Source organism: Ambystoma mexicanum, chromosome 6q (genome assembly GCF_040938575.1).
Source record: "Ambystoma mexicanum isolate Mex_15411 chromosome 6q, UKY_AmexF1_1, whole genome shotgun sequence".
In the NCBI taxonomy this organism is placed as follows: Eukaryota; Metazoa; Chordata; class Amphibia; order Caudata; family Ambystomatidae; genus Ambystoma; species Ambystoma mexicanum.
In genome coordinates, this window is record NC_090937.1 from 1,255,049,721 (window position 1) to 1,255,072,221 (window position 22,501).

The window sequence follows — 22,501 nt, forward strand, 5'->3', positions numbered from 1 at the left end:
CTCGTGAAGAAGAAGACGGGAGGATGGCGCCCCATCCTGGACCTGCGACGTCTGAACAAGTTCATCAAGGCGCAGAAGTTCCGGATGGTCACCCTCCAGCACGTCCTGGGTCAGCTGGAGGAAGGAGACTTCCTATCGTCGTTGGATTTGGAGGATGCCTACTTCCACATTCCCATCCTAAAGGGGCACCGCAAATTCCTCAGATTCGTGGTCCAAGGGCGTCATTACCAGTTCAAAGCCCTTCCCTTCGGACTACGGTCGGCACCCAGGGTATTCACCAAGTGCCTCGCACCGGTGGCGGCGCAGCTGCGCCGCGAGGGGATTCACGTCTACCCCTACCTGGACGACTGGCTCATCCGCGCCAAGACGAGGGAGCTCGCCGTGGTCCACACGGCAAGGACCGTCCAACTCCTCACGGACCTGGGATTCTCCGTGAACTACGCCAAATCCCACCTGGTGCCCGCGCAAGTCGCACTGTTTCTGGGAGCCAGGCTCGACACAGTGTCCCTTCTGGCCTCCCCGTCGGAGGAGAGGACCAGGACCATCTTGGGCAAGGTGCAACGGATGTTGGTGGCCGACGCGGCCAAAGTGAGGTCCATCAAGTCCCTCCTCGGGATGATGTCTTCCTGCATCTACCTCATTCCCATGTGCAGGCTCCGGATGCGCCCGTTGCAAGAATTCCTGGATGCGCGCTGGATCCAGACGACGGGCAGCTTCGAGGAAAGGATCAAGCTCGACGAGAGTTTCCGACGAGCGATACGGTGGTGGGGCACCCGCGCGCATTTGACGGCGGGCATGGACTTCCAGACCCCAGCCCACCAGGAGACCGTGACCACGGATGCCTCCCTGGAAGGGTGGGGAGCGCACACCGAAAATCTGCACGCAAGGGGACTCTGGCTCCCGACGGAGAAGTCCCTGCATATCAACGTCCTGGAGCTCCGTGCAGTGTTTTGGGCCCTCAGGTCCTTCCTTCCGTCCCTCAAGGGCAAGGTGGTGAGGATCTTCACCGACAACACCACCACCATGTTTTACATCAGGAAACAGGGCGGAACCAGGTCCCCAGCGCTGTCCAAGGAGGCGCAGGACCTGTGGCATTGGGCCGTTGCCCAAGGGATTTTTCTGGTGCCGTTTCATCTGGCAGGGATAAAAAACACCATCGCCGACTCACTCAGCAGGGAGCTGCGCTCGTGCCACGAGTGGGAACTACGGCAGGATCTGGTGGATCGCCTCTTCCGACGGTGGGGCACACCCCAGATCGACCTGTTCGCGACGGCGACGAACACCAAGTGCCGGAGGTTCGCCAGCAGGTTTCCCCAGACGAGGAGCATGGGCGATGCTTTCTCGTTCCCCTGGGAGGGCCTGTTCCTCTACGCGTTCCCTCCCTTGCCTCTGCTAATCCGGCTCGTCAACCAGCTCAAGAGGTCACGGTGCAGGATGATCCTCGTCGCACCTGCGTGGCCGAGGCAGATATGGTTCCCGGACCTTCTGGACTTGTCAGCGTCCCCGCCGATCAAGCTGCCGGCGGACGCGGATCTACTCTCCAGGGAAGGAGGCGCCATCCTCCACCACGACCCGAAGTCGCTGAACTTGCAGGCCTGGCTCCTGCAGCGCTAGAGTTTGGAGGATACGACATACCGGCCGATTGCAGAGAGGTTCTTGCAAAGGCCAGGGCGTCCTCGACTCTTAAAAGCTACGGACACAAATGGAAGAGGTTCTCTGTCTGGTGCCACGCACAGAAGATTAACCCTCTACGGATTACGGCCCCCCAAGTACTGCCGTACCTGCTGACGCTGGCCAAAGCTGGTCTGGCACACGCGTCCATCAAGATTCATCTTGCTGCGATCTCCCGATACACCAGAACCACGGGGCGGACGTCCTTGTGGTCTCATCGTCTGGTGAAAGAGTTCATGAAGGGACTGTTCAGATCGTTCCCGCCGGTGAAGGCTCCGGCCCCGGCGTGGGAGCTCAACGTGGTGCTGACCAAGCTCATGGGACCTCCGTTCGAGCCTCTGCACTCGGCCCCGTTGAAGTTTCTATCGTGGAAAACAGCTTTTCTTGTGGCCATCACCTCCGCACGACGAGTGGGAGAGATCCAGGCCCTTTCCTGCAAGGCCCCGTACTTGACTTTCCACGACACGAGGGTAGTGCTCAGGACGCACCCCTCCTTCATGCCCAAGGTACCGTCGGACTTCCATCTCAACGAACCCTTGGTGTTACCTGTGTTCTTCCCATCGCCTTCGTCGCCGGCTGAGAGGACTTTGCACTCGCTGGATGTAGCTAGAGCGCTGAAGTTCTACGTGGACTGCACGAAGGGTTTTCGGAAGACGTCACAACTCTTTGTGAACTTTGGACCTGTCAATCAGGGGAAGGCTCTCTCGAAGGCTTCCATTTCCAGATGGCTCTCCGGCTGTATCATGTACTGTCATCGTTTGGCAAACCGACCGCTGCCTGGCCGTCCGAGAGCCCATTCCACCAGAGCGATCGCAGCTACCACAGCGTTCCTTTCTGGTGTGCCCCTGCTGGACATATGCAGGGCTGCTACGTGGAGGTCGACGCACACCTTCACAAAGTTCTACTGCGTCGATCGGGATTCCAGGGAGGAGTCCAGGGTCGGCCAAGCAGTGCTGCGCAACCTGTTCGCCTGAGGTGAGCCTGGTGAGGAGGTAAGATGCTTAATGTTGAGTTTGATGTAATGCTTAATGTTGAGCCTTTGCCACCTCCCGTGGTTGTGCATGTGTGTACTGCTATGTATTCTTTATTCATGAGCATGTGAATCCATGCCAGACCCCATGCTGGAGAAGGAACAAGTTACTTACCTGTAACTGTTGTTCTCCAGCATGGGTCTGGCATGGATTCACATGCGAACCCTCCCGCCTACCCCTCTGCGGCTCTTCACTTGGTCATACTGCCACTTCACGTGCTTCCAAATCTGAAGATGGCTGCCAGAGGCGGTGCTTAGGTAGAGGGCAGTCATTGGCTGTGGTCAGTATGACGCAGAGACCAGTGATTGGTTATTACTACGAAAGACAGATCAGAAACGAAACTGATACTGGTTTTTTCTTTACCGAGGATTCCCAGCCTGACGACGGGGAATATTCATGAGCATGTGAATCCATGTCAGACCCATGCTGGAGAACAACAGTTACAGGTAAGTAACTTGTTCCTTCCATTTATTCATCTCCGGTAGCCCTGTAATAGCGGCAGAAGACGATTAGCCCTTACTACCGGTCAAGCAAGGATCACCTCAGCGTCCACCAGTCAGGATTGAGCGCTCTGCTCCTAAACTTACAAACTACAATGTAACACTACCCTATCAGCCAGGAGATGACAACCTGGCAGACTTCCTATCTTGCCATCCTCTCCAGATGGTCTGCCACAGTGAGTCAGTGGAAGATATGGCAGAGGTCCAGGTCCTTGTTATCCCGTCTGCAGCACTGCGCATATCTAGGTCTTTGGGCGAAATAGTGGCTGCCACAAAAAATAGTTGCCTAAAACTAGCAAACCAAGCAGTGAAAATAGGACAATGGAATGCCTGTCAAGAAAATAATGTGCACTGCAGCCCTGACGAACCTGTGGAGGTTTAGGAAGAATCCAACATGTGCCCTAAAGGTCTTCCATTGTAGGATAGTGCTTCCCACTGAGCTAGTGGTCAAAGTACTCGAACTGGCAGAGGCAAGCCATCAAGGCACAACCAAAATGAAGGCCAGATTAAAAGAAAATGCCCTGTTTCTAGGACTGGAGCATACAGTCGATAGCATGGTGAAACAATATATATGGTGTCAAGCAACTGGAAAGCCAGACAGCCCATTGATGTGGAAGCCCCAATACACAGCCCTGACCTTGGCAGGTGGTGAGTTAGGACTTTGAAACTATCCTAACAGACCAACACTTTCGCATAATTATGGATACATTCTCCCACTTCCCCCAGGTGAAATTTGTGTAGTCAACAGCCTCACATGTTGTGATACCTGCATTTCGTAAAAATGTTGCATGTCATGATATTCCATGGGTACTCTGTTTAGACAATGACGCACCATTCTCTTGCCGACTTTCGTGCCTTCACATAGAATAATGGCAGAATTATTCTTGTATGACCTCAATTAAATGGAGGAACCGAGCGGTTCTAGCTCACGCTCAACAAGGCCTTTGGCATATCGTTGTCCGGATGTGAAGATCTACAGCCAGGACTTACTATGTTCTTAAGGGAATATCTTCAAACACCTCACTGCATGACGTCTGTAGCCTCCACAGAGGTGCTGATGTGACTAAAAGTGAGAGATTTCATTCCATCCCATTTCCCCCGCGCTACTATACCATTAATGTGCCCAGTGCTGGTACAGGAAATGCCAGAAAAACTGTGAGAAGAAGCGCAAGAACCATGACATTGCACAGGGGCGATGAAGCACTGTTAGGAAACAGAAGTCCCACACACAGACTGAGCATCTGTTCAGAATAATGCCATGGGTGGTGGTGTCGATGATCGGGGTCAGCGATGGCCCCTCTGTAGTAAATCACAATGTCTCTCAATTCAAGCTCTGCAAGGGTGTTTGACAATGACAGTGCTGTGGAGACTGGCTATGATTCTGAATCTAAGTCAACAGCTGCTAGGAACAGTCAGGAAATGGCAGAAGACTCCGATGACAGCAGCTAGCCCCATGCAGAGGCAGTCCATACACCTCCAAACGGTGAAGCCTGGGCGATGGGAAACATACCAGAAGTGGAGGACAATGTTCCACCAAGACCAAGATATCTGGACAGAACTAACCGAATTCTTGCAGCTGAGTTCAAAGATGTTCTGCCTGATGATTAGCTGCGATGTTGTGATAGTTATTTTGGTGTTAGTGTTATGCTTAAATGGGGGGCGTAATGTGCATGGTGACAGGATGAGTGTCACCATGCTGGAGACATACAAAGAAATGACAGTGAGCACGGGGTCAGTCTGACTGATAATACGATACATCTCTGTGCTATCATCCAATTCTCTGCATGTGTGATACTAAAAGGGTGTATGCACACCATACCATCTCTGTGCTATCATCCAATTCTCTGCATGTGTGATACTAAAAGGGTGTATGCACACCATACCATCTCTGTGCTATCATCCAATTCTCTGCATGTGTGATACTAAAAGGGTGTATGCACACCATGCCATCTCTGTGCTATCATCCAATTCTCTGCATGTGTGATACTAAAAGGGTGTATGCACACCATGCCATCTCTGTGCTATCATCCAATTCTCTGCATGTGTGATACCATACCATCTCTGTGCTATCATCCAATTCTCTGCATGCGTGATACCAATACAGGAACAAGTACCTGACCGGAGAGGTGGTCGTCGGCTGATTATAGAATCTGGAACTGGCCTCTGGACTGAAACCCTGCAGAAAACTGCGACACACCTATGAGGAATTGGGCATGTCCTTGAATATCTGTTGCCTGACGGTCCCTAAACCTGTGGAGAATCAAAAATACGCAATGAGCACCTAAAAGAAAGAAGAAGCCGCGCAAATTGATACCGTTTTTTTAAACGGCTTGCATACATTTTGGCTTCTACTCCAACGGCTGAAGGACCATTGAAGTTCATACATTGTCATGTGAAGAAGACCACAAAGAGATGCCTGCTTTCTTGTGCACATTGTTGTCTCGGTCCGAAAATGGCCCTTGAGCCGCTGCTCTGCTGGCGACTTCCCAATCTGAGTGTCCTACACTAAAAGTCAATGATTTGGCTCCCATTCATGCCAGATGTGTGAACTTGACCACATGTTATCCCACTGCTTTAATTACAAAGGTCGCACGTTAGTAGAGGCGTCTTAGTTACTTGCCAGTCTTGTGCCATGCCCGATACTTTTTAGGCCCCTCCATCTAATATTGTTTCCTAACTCGATAGAAGATTGGAAAGTAGTGATGTTATGTTTTACTTGTATTTCTGTCGAATAATGTCTTTCACATGATAATTCGTATGACTAGTGCGCCAGCCACCACTCATCGCAAACTCACATTTGAGTTGTTGAGAAGCAGTGGAGTCTGTTACCATTTACCCGAGCGCCGCTTCCTTCTCTCTCCTCATCCAAACATTATATACAGTATTATTTTTTCCGTATTGATTGTGTGCTGTGTTTTTTGTACTTTTTTTTATGCAGCATCGACTGGCTCAGATGTTCTTTTGGGGACAGCAAGGCATCGCCAAAAATATTGAAGCAGCAATAGCGTGGTACGAAAAAGGAGCCTTGGAAAATGAAGATCCGATCACAATGTATGACTACGCCATCATTTTATTTAGGGTAAGCCATATGCACATGCTTGTCGCCGGCTTTAACCTGCCAATCATTAAAAACACATCTTTTTTAAAAACTGATCTGGAATCTCCTATCCTCGCTGGACGGACGTTCACGGCTTAAAATCATAATTTGATACGAATTGCAATCTCACCAAACGTTCTAGACAAATTTGATTGATAACTATAGGTAATAAAGTTTAGAAATAAGCATGCCTGTAGTTTGCAAACTAATAAGGATCATATTGCGCGCTTATATAGCGTTTCATGCAGGATTTCTTCCACTTTTAAGCACTATAGGTTCAGTGTTAATACGACCCTACTTCGTTGCACTCGTGCAAACCATTAACCATCCACTGCATACCGATGTCAGCAGCGAGCAGTTTACTCCACGAGCTCTCTTGCAGGCTGCTACTTACCGGCATTACTTACCTTACCCTTGCAATCAACCTTCCGGTTACGGTCCATGCTGCATATAGCACAAAATGATGTGTTGCCCGCCTGAAGATGCAAGTCCCGAAAAAGTTAGCTCTTGCTATGTTCCATGTTATGTGGTCCATACACTTTGATTTTATCACTAAACTTGTTTCTAACTTTCAAACCCATAACGTTTAGTAGCTATCAGTAAGTGCATGTACTTAATGGGCCAGATTTACACAAATGTTTTGCAATGGCGCAGTCCCATTGGAAAGCTTTTTGTAAATCACGCTCACTGTCTTTGTTTACAGATCTTACTTAATTTTCTCCGTATATGTTAAAGTAGCGTGACGTTTGAATTGGTTCTCCATTTTGCATCAACTTTGATTTTGTGTTGTTTAGGGTCAGGGTGTTCCCAGAAACAGGAGACTGGCTCTGAGACTCATGCAGAAAGCAGCTGCTCAGGTACGGTGCACACAACTATTGCGAGAAATCCACACATTTCAAGTGAGAAATGTCCTTAGTCTTGATCTTGGTGCCACGTACCACCGGTTTACCAAATAGCTTTAACATGAATAAATTAATATTTCTGAATTGGTCGTTTTAATTGTAATAGCCTCAATAAGGATTGTTATCCTACTTGTTTGTTATCAGAGAAAATCTAGGATAACATGTAATGTTATTATTATTTACTTTCAGGGTAGTAACAAGCATTATGGCTTGCTAGAGTCTTCATTTTATTTATTTTGCATTTGTATGGAGCGCACTTAACCCTGAGGCATCTAGGCGCTAGTACATTGGAGAAATATACATGAAAGGTCATAGTAAAATCATGCGTTAGAGCAACATTCCTGAATGGTGACAGTAAAGTCATAAGTAGTAGGCCGGTCAAAATGTGCCTGGTGCCAGGCAATCACGTGATGTGGGCAGCATTAGGTAAATAACCAGGTTTTTAAGTTTTTTTCTGAAAGGCCAGTTCACCATGAATGGTAAGCGGCAGGGAGTTCCAGAGTTTGGCTGCAATGACGTGGAAACTGTAGCCTCTGACTCTTATGCGTTTGAACTTGGGGACCCTCAGGCAAGGGGAGTTGGCTGAGCGTGTGCATTTTGCTGGGTTGGTTTTCTCTAGTCTTTGGGAGATGTAGCTAGGGGCCGTATTAGTGACATAACGGTGAACGACGAACAAGGGTTTGAACTTGATGTGCTCATGGATCGGTAGCCAGTGTACTTTTCTTCTGGTCTCTGAGATGTGGCTGTGTTTCGGCAGGTCAAGGGAGGTTTGGGGGGCGTTGTTCTGGATGACAATGTTTTGCTCAGAAGTACAGGCCAGGAGTGCATTGTAGTAGCCAAGTCTGGATCTGATGACTGCACAGGTGAGGGTGAGGTGGTTGTTGGTAGAGAGGAATGGTATGCTGGCGTTCAGGAGTTTTGTGGTGTAGGCGGTGGATTAACTTTCCGGGACATGTTTAGGGTTGCCTCTAGGTAGATGCCTAGGGTTAATACAGTGGGCGAGATAGGGATTGTGATTACGTCTATCTGGAAGGAGCGTTATGCTGGGTTAAGTTGAGTCGGGTTTGGGCGTCTACCAGAAGGATGTCCGTCTTTTCATCGTTCAGGCATAGAAGGTGGGAAGCCATCCATTCTTGGATTATCTCGTAGATGGTGTTGAGGAGACCTGTGTCTAATCCCCTGAGAGTGGCAGGACAGTGTGTGTGTGTGTCGTCGGCAATGTTTGTGTAGGAGAGGCCGAGTTTGTCTAGGTGGTCAAAGAGCGGTTTGGTGAAATGTTATACAGCGTAGGGGATGTGCAAGTGCCTTGCGGGACACCGCAAGCAGCTGGGCTAGGCTGAACTGTGTATTTGTCAGCAAATACATGAGTTGACGTGTCTGCAATGAAGGAGGTAATCCACTTGATTGTTTCAGAGGAGAAGTTGGCTGCAGTAGATAGATGGTGGCAGAGGGTTTGATGGTCACCGAAGTCGAACGCAGCGAAGAGGTCCAGAAACAAGAGAAGGGTGAGGTTGCCCGAGTCCCTAATGCCGTCAAGTTGTTTTTTTGAGATCAAGAACAAGCCCAATTTGCAAAGATCAAGGATACCCTTTTGTTCCAGGTAGTCTTGGATTTGTGGGTAGGCAGCTGGGTCTATGATTTTTAGGATGAAAGGAACAGTGGTGATGGAGCATAATTTAGTTGGGATACTGGGGTCAAGTGTGGGTTTTTTAAGAAGCGGAACAATCCATGCTTCTTTGAGGCAGGTGGGGACTGAGCTTGTGGAGGAGGAGGAGGAGGAGGAGGAGGTGATGATGATGATGATGGTGGTCATGATGGGGATGAGCACTTCAGCACAGTCCTTGATGAGTGGAGCGGGACATGTGTGGCCTTTCCAGCAGGAGGGCTTTTGGCTTTTGATTTTTGCAGCTTCTAGTATAATATCATCACTGCTTGATTTATTATGCAGGACCAAAACCTAGACCGTTGTTTTATGGAAGTGAATTACTTCAGGGTAATTCACTTTGACAAAATAACTTAGTAGGGACGTAGAAATCTATATATTTGAGGGGTAATGGGGGTGGGAACGGCCGGGTCAGGGGTGGGAGTGTGAAAGTGGATATGGGATGATCCTCTCCATTTTTTTTAAAAACCCTGGGGAAAAAATCAGTTATTTGGTGGAAGTGAAATACCGCAAAGTAATTCTCTTCAATAAAACAACATAGAACCGACCAACAGGCTGTTTTCTAGGTAACAAAAGGAATGTTTTCAAACATACAATATGCCATGATCCCTTTTTTAATCCTGCCAATTTCCAAACATCTGTTCTCTCTGTATACCTTGACATTTTTGTAAAGCATTTTTCTTAAATAGGCTGTCATTGCATTTTCAGTTTTGACTCATCGGTAGTGCTTCAGCACCACTAAGTATGGGCCAAACGTACTGGAATAGCGTGCATCTATAGTGTGCCAGAGATGAGGAAATTTGAATTCTCGCATTGTGGCATTGGGCTATGAATTCATATCCACATGATTGCTTCTCTCTTGTTCCTTCTCGTCTGGGCTAGTGATTTATTAAAGATGACTGGCTTTCATTTTAGGAGGTGTTGTGCATTTGTATTGGCTATCCATGTGGTCCTTTTCCCATCCGGTTTCATTGCTCACACCACGTCACAGTAATTGAGGCAGATTGAAGTTTTTCATAGTAACCTTATGTTGGAAAGCAGCCCAAATGGCTGGCAGATCATAGGAATCATGGCTTGTGTTTTCACGGGGGTTTCAATGTATGTTGAAAGTAGAATCTGTTTTATTACCTTTTTTGTTTGTTCGAAACATGGAATTGGGGGATAGAGATTGTGTGTGTTTCGTCAATAATGTATGTATTTTTTTCTTTTTGTATGGACTGTATTTAGGGAGGAATTGTGTGGTTTGTTCTTGGTTGTGGCTTGCAGTCATTGGGCCTCATCACGAGTTGGGCGGTAACGCCGGCGCTATTAGCGCCGGTGCTAATAGCCCTACCGCCAAACCACCCGGCGCTTTTAGCGCCGGATCACAGGTTTGGCAGAACGGTTATTGCCCATTCCCCATTGGGCCCATTCGGGAATTCCTCATTCCCCATTGGGCCCAATGGGGAAAAATCGCGCTATTATCGCCGGTGGATTTCCCGCCGGCGGTAAACGCGCTGAAAATCGTCAAATTTGCTGTGGATTTCCCCCCAGCTCATAGCTGGGGGGAAATCAGCCAAGGTCATGATTTGGTGGACCCTTAAATGCGGCGGTAATAGCGCTACCGCCACATTTAAGGGTTACTGCCAAACTCGTGATGAGGCCCATTGTCTTAACATGTTTATGCTGCATTGCTTAAATCTGTACAGCATTCACACAAGCCACTTGTGGTCTAAAGAATCCCAGAATTTGTCATCAAAAGAATACTAAGGCCAGTAATTTGGGCAAAAATCAAAATGCTTTTAAGGGAGTGAATATTTTCTACAAAAATGTTGATTTCCTAAAGGCAAGGAGAAGCTTTGTAAGAAAAGTTTCTAATGCACGCAGCTTGAGTTGAACGGCAGCAAGCGCACGAGCCTTGTCTGTTCATAAGAGGGGCCTTTTCATTTTGTTTAGCCCGTTTCTCTTGCACGTGCCACAATCTGTATTTGAAAAGAAGGCCGACACTTCTCCCCGAATCGCTGTACAGAGGACAATAGTACAGATAGCACAGGCATTCCCTGTGCCAGGTGCCGTTATAATTTTACATTGACTTTAGGGGTGAAAGCGAGCTGGGTGGTGGGGGGCATGGGTTTGCTCAAAGAGAGTCATATTTAGTGGCAATGAAACGTACATAAATAGGGCATACTTTTCGGGCCTGAGTCCGTTTTCCAAGGCGTGTAATCTGCATATGTTCATTTGATCTACTTCTAGATGGGGGGGGGGGGGGGGGTGTGTGTGTGTGTGTGTGTGTGTGTGTGTGTGTGTACATAATACATAATATCATGATATCATGGAGACTCTAGGGGTTGTATAAGGACGGACCACCCCAAGACTTAACAATTAATATACACAAAAAGGCCCATTCACTAGTGCTCTAAGCAAGTAAATCATTTTATTACCTGGGAGGCTCGATTCCTAAAACATGACCACTGGGTCACAATCGAGTGGACATAAGGCATCACAATCCCAATAACATCAACATGCGTTTGTGTAGTACAAAAATATGTATTAGCACATCACACATAGTTACATTATATACAACAATTCAACACAGTGATACAACAAAGAAATAAATAACAACTCGATTGAGATCATTTGCAAAGTGGTGGTAGTGAAAGCAATTGATACTTAGTTTAGCCATAGTGGCATTCCAGGAGGGAACTCTTAGGGACACAAACTGGCAGAGGGACGGTTGAGGAGATGATGGAGTTCATGAAAGCAAAATGGAAGTGGAAAAAGGCTTATGGCAAGTCCCTGGCAGAGGCATCTGACTGACATGATGGATGAGGGTGAAGGTGAACAACAAAAGTCCCCTGCAAACACCTTTCCCCTTTTGCTTTAAGTGGAAACATGAAACATCAAAAATCAGTGGGTCACTGTTTTTCTTTTATGACAGGACTTAAGCCACAATGTAACGGGCAGTAGAATGTCGTAGGCGCACCAAGCAAAGTAGGAGGGCGTACATTTACTAAACCTGAAAAACATTTATGCTAACTAAATATTTTTTATCATCATCCTTGACTTGTTTTGTAAAGCACCTTACATGAGGTGTTGTTTTTTTGTATTTGTTAGTATTCATGGTGAATGAGGTTTGTTTTGTCTGCCCAGTTGGTCCTCATTTTTAGTTTCTTAATTTAAGTCATACTGGTAGTTTGGAGAACATCGCCAAGCTGATCTTTGATTGTAAATTAACAATAAGCCAGATCGGAGGACACTACCAATTGTACAAGGTCGTCCTGGGACTTTTGGAGTTCATCAAACATCTAAACAATGCAGGACTATTTAAGATCTTTACATATTGATGAGACTTGGTTTGTGGCAAAGGGCAGATGGAGGTTTGAGACTGGGAGATTAGAGGCCGTTCAGGTAGGTCTTCTGGAGGTAGGGAGACAAAGTGCAAAGGAAGTGGAAAAGGAGGCAGGGCCATCTTAAGCAATTTGGGGGTCCGGGACACGGTCACCTCTGGGACCGACCTCCAACAGACCAAAGGAATTAAGGGCTATAGAATGTCTAGTGCACCCCACCCCGTCTCACGATAACAACCCATAGCTTGATACTCTGCCTCGCAGAGATTAATATAAGCATGGTAAACTCCCATTGAGATAGCACCTTACCCTCTTCATTCATGTTGTAATCAGAGTGATAAACAAGTAGCATTTCAAGGGCAACATTAGCATTCTACATCGAGGGTACTTGTTGTCAAGCATAGGTACAGCAAACATTTCATCAATAGCAGCCACGTGGAAGGTATACCGGACATAGTATCACTGCAGGACACAGATTTTATGACAAAGGTACACATAATCCAGAATAGTCAAATGACTCAGATTAGCTGCCTCAGAGACAGCAAAAGTGCTCAAGCAGGCGAGCAACGGGAAGCAATGATAAAACTACACATACCATAGCATAGAGAGTGGATGACGATTTGAAGAGTCCAGGAAGGTGTCCGTATCCAGACAGACTGAGGTTAGAAGTGGGACATAGTTTTCAACAGTGTTGCCATTTGAAAGCAAAGAAACAGGTGGCTGTGGTGTCTAATATATCAATGCTCACTATCATTATAGAGGAAGCAACACTATATGTAGCCAGTGAAACCATGAGTGAGTCTTTTTTAAAGATCATACCCTGAGAACAAAATCGCTCTTAAGAGCTGACAATTTTGAAAGGTTTAGGGTCTTGAAATTTTGACAGGTGAGGAAATATAAGATTAAATGAGGCACCCAGGATCACACATTGTTTAAGAGTTGAAGATGGAATTCGTGCCCACTCTTCAATGTGTGCTCTTTACCAATTTCTTTTCTAGTTTTACCCTGAACTAAAATAATCTCATTTTACAGAACTGACTTGGAAAATATTAAAATCACATAACCCAATATAAACATTTTAAAAAACAAAACGTTATAGAAACATTTGCAAAATGGGAATGATTCTAGCTTCATTGTCTCCATCATCAAGGAAAGTATATAAATACCAGCATACTGATGGGTGTGACATGATAGGTTATTTATAACAAGCTTAATACCCAGATGTTTCTAAGTGAGGACCCGGGGATCGAACCTTTGTTGCTCAGTGTTGTCTTGCTTCCAAGGCAAGCGCGTTGCCCCTGAGCTATCCTCCCGAGACTACGCGTGTGATCTTAAAAGATTTCAGATAGGTTTCTCTTTTGTATTTTAAAGCTTTAAATACACCCCAAACACAGGCTTGGGCGATGGTATAAATAGGTGCAGAAAAACCTTTGAATTGTACAAAAAAGCAAACCGTTTTGTTGTCACATAAGTAGACCTTAAAATATGCTTGTAAGAAACCTGCAATATCTTGTCTGCTCTCTTCTGTCTAGACTAGAACTCCTTCCACTCAAATGACCTAGATGTTAGGAGAGGTCAGGTAATTGGCCAAACAATGCCACCAGGATGTGAGAAGTAAACCTTTTCATAGAAGGCAGTGCAGTACTGTCAGTAATATAAGATTTGTCCAGGATCACTGTATCATCTGTTGGCAAAGCCAGGTTGCAAGAATGAACGCTTTGGTTCTACAGGCTGGAATTTGGATACATAAACACCTCTTACACTTTATTGTCATCATTAGAGGTGCCTGCCTAGGTTTTAGAACTCCCCATCTAAACAAACCAATTGCAAGACCTTCACCATACTGAGGCTATGTTAGTTTCTATAGCAAACACTATCTGGTGCAGGTACATCGGTGATGATAACACCTTGAGTGCTATAAAACAAAGTACATATACATGTAGGCTTAACAACTTCATACATTCGAAACGCTGAGTCGGACTTGCTGCAATTTGGTAATTGCATAAGAACGCATATCTCAGCAACGAGTGCTTAACACACTGAGCTATCCTCTGAACTATAGGGGCACTCAAATTTATCAAAATGTATTTCAACTTTGGCTATAGCACATCAATATAATCCCCACAGAAATGTGAGAATGCTACAGGTGTTGTGCCACGCAAACTATGTATACCACATAGAATTACAGGATGAAAAGATCAGAACAGCATGTACTTATCAACAACAGACAGAAAATAGGTTTAGCCTCAGCAGCACACCATAGAAAATCCTGATGTGTGACACTTCATTTTGTTGACTTAGGGCAACTGATTTTTTTTTTAAGAAGGCTCCTTCGAAGGGGGCCCCTCCACGGTGGGGGCCCAGGGCAAGTGCCCCTTTTGCCCTCCCATAAAGACGTCTCTGAAGGGAGGTATGGAGATATGCTGAGGCAATTTGTGGTTCCAGCAGACCCCTATGCAGGTATTACTGGTATACAGTGGACAGACTGGTGAAGAACCTAATACGCTTTGCCTTTGGACTTGCGGTTACAGCATAGAGTCTTGGGGTATGGGACCCCAGAAAGCCCACAACTAGTTAACCCACTGAAGAAGGGTGCAGGATCTGGTTTCATTTTCAGACAATGTCATCATCTAAACTGTGACTTTAGTGAAGAGACCTGTCATGGTCTCTAGGGCCACTTGTGGACTGCCTTGGAATAAGGCCATAATCTGTGTATTACCAGTTTATTGATGACACTTCAGGGGAGGTCCCTAATCCCTGAGGAACCTCATTCTATACATAACCAATTGTGAGGCATTTTCCAAATGAAGGATTAACTGTTTCCAAAACGTTTATGAAAAGTGAAAGATTGGAGACGGTTGACATAAATAGCAACACTGAGGTCTGTTGTTGTCATAACGGGACAAACCAGGGATTTTTTTGTAAGTGATAGGAACACTTTCTTAAAAAAGACCTCTTGATTCCAAAGGTTTTCCTAAGGAGATTGGAGTCCAAATACCAGGGAGTCCAATTCATATTAGCGCACAATATATGGCGTTCAGTTGTGGGGACAGGGCTGGGTTCAAGGTTGACATTTGAGATTAAACACAAGCAACAATGCTCAATCCTATCTAAAAGACTCCATGATAGCCACTACAGAACTCTTTATTTGGGGTTTCTGTCATGGTCGAACATTCAGAATGAAGATAGCTGTGTAAAATTCGAAAGAATCTGGTAGGACATCCCTGTGTAGTTTAACCCTTTTTCATCGAAGAATAGGTTTTCATAACACGTTGGGCAGATCCCAACTAGTGAGGCCACTTTTCCACTCATGTTATTATTTTTCAGTCATATTAGGGATTTATGTCACTCTTAATTGCAGGTTTGTTTGGCTTCTAATCACTGGACTGTGGATTGATCCCATGTTGCAGGGCATCATCTTGTTCCCAATGTGAGGGCATTGCTCCCAAGCTATCATCCAGGCCTAATGACGAGCAAGTTGTGCTTCAGGCAAGCACAGGACGGTGTGGTGTGGTGGAGTAAGAAGTTGGACAAAGGGGTGTCCTATTTCAACAATGTTTTATTTAAGAAATAAAGAAAATAACCTACCTCTCCCTATCGCTAAAGGGTTAGCCCTACCTAAACAAATATCAACTTGGGGGCTCGTCTTTATGATGTTTGTCCAAGTAAAGTGTCCATCCTATGTCCAAAAACCTACTCTAACTCTACCACTAACCTACAAAAGGGTTCAACACCCAAATGAAAATAGTACCAGGAGAATGACTCCCTTCTCCTGGTGAACGGGCTCAGTCATCATCTCTTTTCCAAGAATGCTTTGTTTTCGTTTCTGAGTCACAAAAGAGAGTATGGTCAGGAGTATGACTTCCTTCTCCTGACCCACCTTGCACAGCCTTGAGGGCTGTTTTAGGATGGTCTTTTGCAATAATCCTCAAAGGTCTCTTCACTTCTTCTCAAGGGCTCCTGAAAGCTTGCTTTACAGTTCCAGCAGATGTTGTTACATCCACTTCGATGTTGAAATGTTGTTACCTGTTGAAAATCCAAAAATGTTTTTTAAAAAAAAGAAATCTTATGAACTATGAAAATTGATTCCACACTGCTCTTCTTGTCTAGTATCCTCCACCACTGTGACGAAGGGGGATTCCTCCTGATGCACTCCTGGGCTTTAGATCTTTGGATCTCACTACTGAGATGAGGGAGAGTACTCCCGAGGCTCTCTTGATTCTCGGTTCTCTGGGTATCACTACTTGTTAGATGGATTTCTAAACTCTGCTCTGGTGAACAGATGTTTAGGAGGCCACCCTTGTTAGTGAAATGGGGAACACTTCTGCGAAATTATGCATAACAATTCAAGGTAGTTTGGAGAGCAGCTAAGTTTAAGGAGTAGTAGGGGTGATCTGAGGTCTTGGATGAGCACACAAAGTAGGATGACCCTTACACAGTTGTATATCAAAAATATACAATTTATTCGGGCCAGAACAAACACAAGTGAATAATGTCAAATGCAGTAATATTACTTAAGCGCACACTATGTAAAATATATGTACAATCACTTTTCGGTCCAATGCGGTAAAGTGCGGTTTCCCACCAAAACCTGTTGGCAGGGAAAGCAGACAAACTTTAATACAGTGGCCAACTCCAGTGATGAATATCCCTAACTGAAAAAGTCCAACCCTACGAAGATTGAAGCCTTGAACTCAATGTCAAGTTTGTGATTAAAAGCTCTCAGTGATGCGTAAAGATGACAAAGGACAATAGGAAGGAACAGTTAGCAAGAGATTCTGGAGTGTGGAAATTCGGTTCCGAGAGTCGGAGGAGGTTCTGCTGAGGAGAAGCAAGAGCCACCCAAGTCAGGGCAAGGACCACAAGAGATCCTTTGTGTGTAAAAACGGGTTGGATGTACTAGGGGCCACCGGTAAGTGTTATGATTACTCACTGCTCTTAGGTCTCTCCAGGTCCAAACTTGGCAGACTTGGACATGGTCGCCTGGAGTACAAAATCCCCTCCTTGGTTCTCCAAGGGGTTGAAGCACCTTTACAGGTCTTTGGAGATTGAGTGCAAACCAGGGCTCTAAGGGACAACAGTGGGCTCAGGGTGCCAAACTTTCTCTGCGCGGTTGCGGACAGTCCTTGTCTGTTTGTTTGTTTTTCTAGAGTGCACCACACCCTGGGGTATCCGGGCGCTATCCAAGACAACTTAAAGAATATACATACAGTAGTACAGTTAAGACAGCAATTATTATAGAGTAGAATATTTACAGGTAATACAGTTGGAGTAAACAGCATAACGATACAATACAATGTCTGTAGAAGCACAAAGCGCTAGGCATGCGTCGGTCCAAATGTCCGTAGGGGAAGTTATACATGTACGTGGAACGGGGAAGCCTAGTACATTTTATAGGCAACAGGTTGGTGCATTTTAGTATGCAATGTCCTTAGTGAAGAGCCATTCTTTGGTGTTAAACATAAAGCTCTGTAGGTTAAAGTCAGTGCGCAGGTTGAGTGGGAGGGCATTCCATGCCTGGGCTGCTTGTACCGGGAAACTGGTACCTCTGGCTCTTTTTGAGGTTGAAGCGTGGTGAAATAATGCAGCAAGAGTTAGCTGATCTCGTGGGTCTAGAATATGTTTTTAGAGTAATTTTGTCTAAGGTATTTGGGGGCAGCCTTATGGAGACATTTATGGGAAATGGAGACAACTTTAAAGTATATTCTATCCTGGATAGAAAGCCATTTATGATTTCTTCTTATTTCAAAGATGTGGTCCTTTCTTGGGCTGCCCAATGCATTTCTTAGTGCGTTGTTTTGCAAGGTTTGGAGTTTGTTTAGTCCTTTTTTATTTGAACCTGCATACAGAGCATTGCAATAATCAAGTTTAGATAGGATTAGTGCTCGTGCCAGGATCATGCGACTGTTGGTAGAGAGATAATTTTTGCAAGCATGGATCAATTTGCAGGTGTAAGCCGTCGCTGTTGCAGTGGCGTTGGCTTGTTTCTTGAAGTTTAAGGGGAGAATACTCTCATCATTCTGTTGTTGAGGAAGGATTTAATCCAGGTAGTGGGCTCAGGGGAGAAGTTCACTGCCATGGATTTGCTTTAGTGCTCTGGATACTTGGCTCTTTGTATAGGTCTATTCGGACCTTTGGGTGATCTGCAGGTCTCCACTAAGGCCCCCATCTCATATCCCAAAGTCCAGTGAGTGCTTGCACTCATCTGGCCAATGAGATCTGCCCCACTCATGCACGTCAGCAGTGGCCCAATCAGGGACCACTGCGGCTCTCATGCCCTCGTGCGCACCAGACCTCCTGGCACCAGTAGTATGGATTGGGACCAGACAGTCCCAGCCCACATCCTGGGTACCTACGCATGTCACATGCATTAGTGTGTGAAAAGCTTTTGCTGGTGAATGCATGCCCATATAAGTACTCCCTGGGTCACAAAGACCAGGAGAAAGGTCAACGGACAAAATGGTCGAAGGTGAAGAAAAAAGACCTTGTGGCATGGCCATGATGGACAATAGTCAGTCTTGAGCCAAACGCGGTAAGCATGGTATGGGTCGGTAAATGCATGTAAAAACACATGAAAAAGCTTCTGTTGGGACCAGTCTACTTCTAGGCACGTTGTCCAGTTACCAAAAAATCCTTGAGGGCTGTCTAGGGCCCGAAAACGCAAGGCCCTCAGTGTGCGGTACAGTCATGTACTGCACACTGAAATACAGTTGCCAAAAGTGGCAACAAAGTCATAAGACTAAGAGAAACAAAATTGCTCAGTACTGACTGCCAGAAGGTCAAGTCAGTTTCCCCATAATGATGAGCAAAAGCCTGGTGTAGTCCAGCTGGAGGCTGTGCTCCACTGGCAGATGGCCAGGACAGGAGTCTGAAACCAAAGTAATTTATTAGGGGTTCCATAAATATAAAGGTAAAATAGCAGTAAGTGACATTTTACCTAACACTACTGTGATGATGGAGATTGCTCCTGAGGTTCTCTTGAGCTGCCCCAAACCCCTACCTGTTCTCCCAGTACTCCCAAGGCTCTCTTGCTTCCCGGTTCTCTGGGTATCACTACTGTGATGAGGGAGATTATTCCAGAGGTTCGCTTGACTTGTGATTCTCTGGGTGAAGCTGCTGTGATACGGAGATGACTCATGAGGCTCTCTTGAGCTGCCCCAAACCCCTACCGGCTCTCTCAGTACTCCCAAGGCTCTCTTGATGGTTGGTTCTCTGGGTATCACTACTGTGATGAGGGAGATTACTCACGAGGCTCGCTTGACTCGCGATTCCCTGGGTGTCACTAGTGTCACGAGGGAGATTACTCCTGAGGTTTTCTTGACGATTGACTCTTTGGGTGTCACTGCTGTGATGAGGGAGGTCACTCCTGAGGCTCTTATGACTCTTGAGCTGCCCCAATCCCCTACGGCTTCTCCCGGTAGTTCCGTTACCTGTTACGTGTCGGGACTGCGTCTCCGGTTCTTCCTGGGATGATGGGCTGACTAGCATTGCTGAAGAGCTTCCAGCTTCCTTCATTCGGCTCCATGCTTTGTCCTTGCGGCTGCGCTGAGACTTGGCCCACACTGCTCAAGTGCAGTTACAAGACCATATGGTCCACCTACCCGGAGTCACGCCACTGCTAGCCTCTTTCCAACTCTTCCACTGGTCAGGAGCTTGTCTTTCTCCGCAGAGCTCTGCCAACCATTCTTGGATATCCCCTCCACTGGGGATCATAGTTTTCCCCAGCGTACAATCCATGTCCTTCTTTACTGTTGTTCAGATAATCTGTATGCCTCATTTGGGCCAACTGTTGCCAGTACTATGGTATGGCAATCTGTTATTGCTCTCCAGGTTTCTTTGGCTCTTCTTCATTTGGTCATATTCATTCATGAATCAAAGGCGGAAGACACATTAACATAACAGACAGTAGTGTTATTATAGATTTCTGATAAGGATGTGGTCCCGAGGGAAAGGGGGTTAGGGAGTTCCTTCACAGAACAGGGGTCCTTATCCCCAAGATTGGAGTCTCCCCTTGTGAGGTCCTGCTTTCCACAACCCCTAGGGCGACTTTTGAGTAGCAGCCTCACCTCCCTAGCCTCACAGGGAAGAGTTCCGTTTCTGGGAGGGTGTGAACGCACAAGGCTGCAGAATTTAAACCTATGTGTAGCTGATGTTTGAGGGAAAAGTATATTTATGTATTTGTTTTAATGGAAATCTGGTATTTGGGCACAACAGACATTTATTTTAGAGAAATATAGTGGTATTTCTGGACAAAACCAGTCTAGTTACTAAAAATGAACATTTTGTATTTGGTGATAAAAAAAAGTGCATTTTCAAAAAAAAACACGATAATGTTTGGGAACCAAGAACAGTGGTTTTTTTTAACGGCAAGTTATTATTTGCTTAAAAGGGACATCTGGCATTTGCGGGCAAAACAATTTATATTTTTAAAAATAAGCTTGTGTTTGGCCAGAAAATATGGTGTTTTCTGTAAATTAAAGCTTTCATTTTTGGGAAAATTGTGTATTTTGAGGGGATTGCACGCCCTTTGTTGGCAAAAAGGAGTATATTTCAGAAATGAGTCCTACTAGTATTTGAGTCAGAATTCGTGCTAATTTGGGAACGTGTTGCTGTTGCTATGGTAGATGGAGCAATGTAACTTTTTTTTCCCAATACATTTTTATTGAAACAAAGTGCATACAAAGAAAGAGCTCAATGTCGGTGCAAAAGTAATATATAAGTGCCATTAACAGGCAAATGCATTCTCGAGTCGAAGGTTTTTGAAAGATACAATTCTGCATATCAATGGATATTACAGAGGTTTCCTAGTTGACAGAAATAATTTCTTAGTGGAGCGTAATAAAGCAATCGACAATGTTATGATTATGTCTTTCCTTCATATTGACATTGTAAAGATATACAAAAAGATGAATGACTCGCTAGGATGCTTATACACGTCACACATCATGTAATATGGTACCATGCCTGCATAGGTCACAAAGATTTAGCCTCCGATTTATGAATTTACAGTTCATGCACCAACTGAAAGAAACCTACATGCTAGCTTAACGTATTTACTCTCTCAACATTAAGAGACACACTAAACCACAATAGCGTAGTGTGCAAAGGGCCGTTTAAGGGCATACCCAGACTTTACCAAGATGGCTGCGATGCAGTGAACACTGTGGCCACCGAGCTCCCGATCCACGAGGCCCTGCAGCCCACATTTTTTGATCCAGAAGCCCTCCCCAGGCAGCGGAATATATGGCAATACCCTCTGGATCATATCGGGGGCAAGGAGGAGCTCACTGAGCTCAGCAGCATAACTCCCTTACCACATGGGAGAGATACGCCAGAGCGCACGGAGACCGGGCGGGAACTGGAGAGTCTATCCCGGACTCCGAGAGGGTGACTCCGGCCATCGCAGACACCCAAGGCACTCTCATAGGCCGGGTAGGGCCCCTGGGCGGACGAGCAGCTGAAATCGGATCGCTGCAAGGGGATCGGGAGCGGGAGGCACTTTGGCCCGCTGCTGACAACAGCCTCCGAGGGTCTAGAGCTCACCAAGACGGCTGACACCAGCTGAAGAAGCGGATAGCCATAGGCGGCAGCAGCGCCAGACTCTGGTGAGCCGTGCGGGTGCCTGCGGAGGAGGGGCCCGCCATCCAGAAGGCGCAGCACCGAACGAGGACCCAGTCTCCGCCGGGAGGCAAGAGCGTCAGTCCTACTAAGAATTTGGATGAAGGAGCAGGGAAGAGGGGCTGCGGAGTCGGGGACGGGTGGACCCTTGACCCGCTCCGCCCCTGACCCCCCGGGCCAACAGCAGACCAGGATCGGAGGCGACCCTGGTGCCTCACAGCTGGGATGGTGCAGTGCCTCAGGAGTGGGCCTCCGGCGCCGGGGGCAGGGATCCCCTACGCTCCCTGTCAACCGCTCGATGAGAGTATGAAAGCGGGAACAGCAGCACATACAGGTACCCAGCGCTGGACCCTCCCATTCAAGGCCACCCGTTCCCTGCCATCGGTCCTCTCCCCCAGCCCCCCGAGGAACCAGTGAATGGAGGCAACAGCCCCACAGGGGCCCAGGTGGGCTCCCACACAAAAACAAGAACGTAACGGGACAATACGGGCTGACAAGCCCAGAGGGTAGCAGCTGGGCAACTAGCACCACTAAGACAACCGGATACCGGCGGCACGCACCCTCAGGCAACCAGACTCAAGTCCAGGGAGGAGGGACGCCGGTCCCAGGTACCCTACGACATAGGCGACTACCCGTGTGCTGCTGGTTGCTGGGGCCTGGCCCGGGCCCGTGCGCCCTCCGGAGGGCAGCAGT

At 46.6% G+C, this 22,501-nt stretch overlaps 1 protein-coding gene across 3 annotated transcripts in view; it reads left to right on the forward strand.

Annotated features, from left to right (window-relative positions):
• SEL1L3 (SEL1L family member 3) overlaps window positions 1-22,501 on the forward strand; it is a 797,084-nt gene that overhangs the window by 509,860 nt on the left and 264,723 nt on the right. For all 3 annotated transcript variants that reach the window (XM_069631849.1, XM_069631850.1, XM_069631848.1), the window contains exons 13-14: window positions 6,141-6,281; window positions 7,094-7,156. In XM_069631849.1, the coding sequence (XP_069487950.1) occupies window positions 6,141-6,281; window positions 7,094-7,156 (204 nt within the window). The remainder of the gene's footprint in view (window positions 1-6,140; window positions 6,282-7,093; window positions 7,157-22,501) is intronic.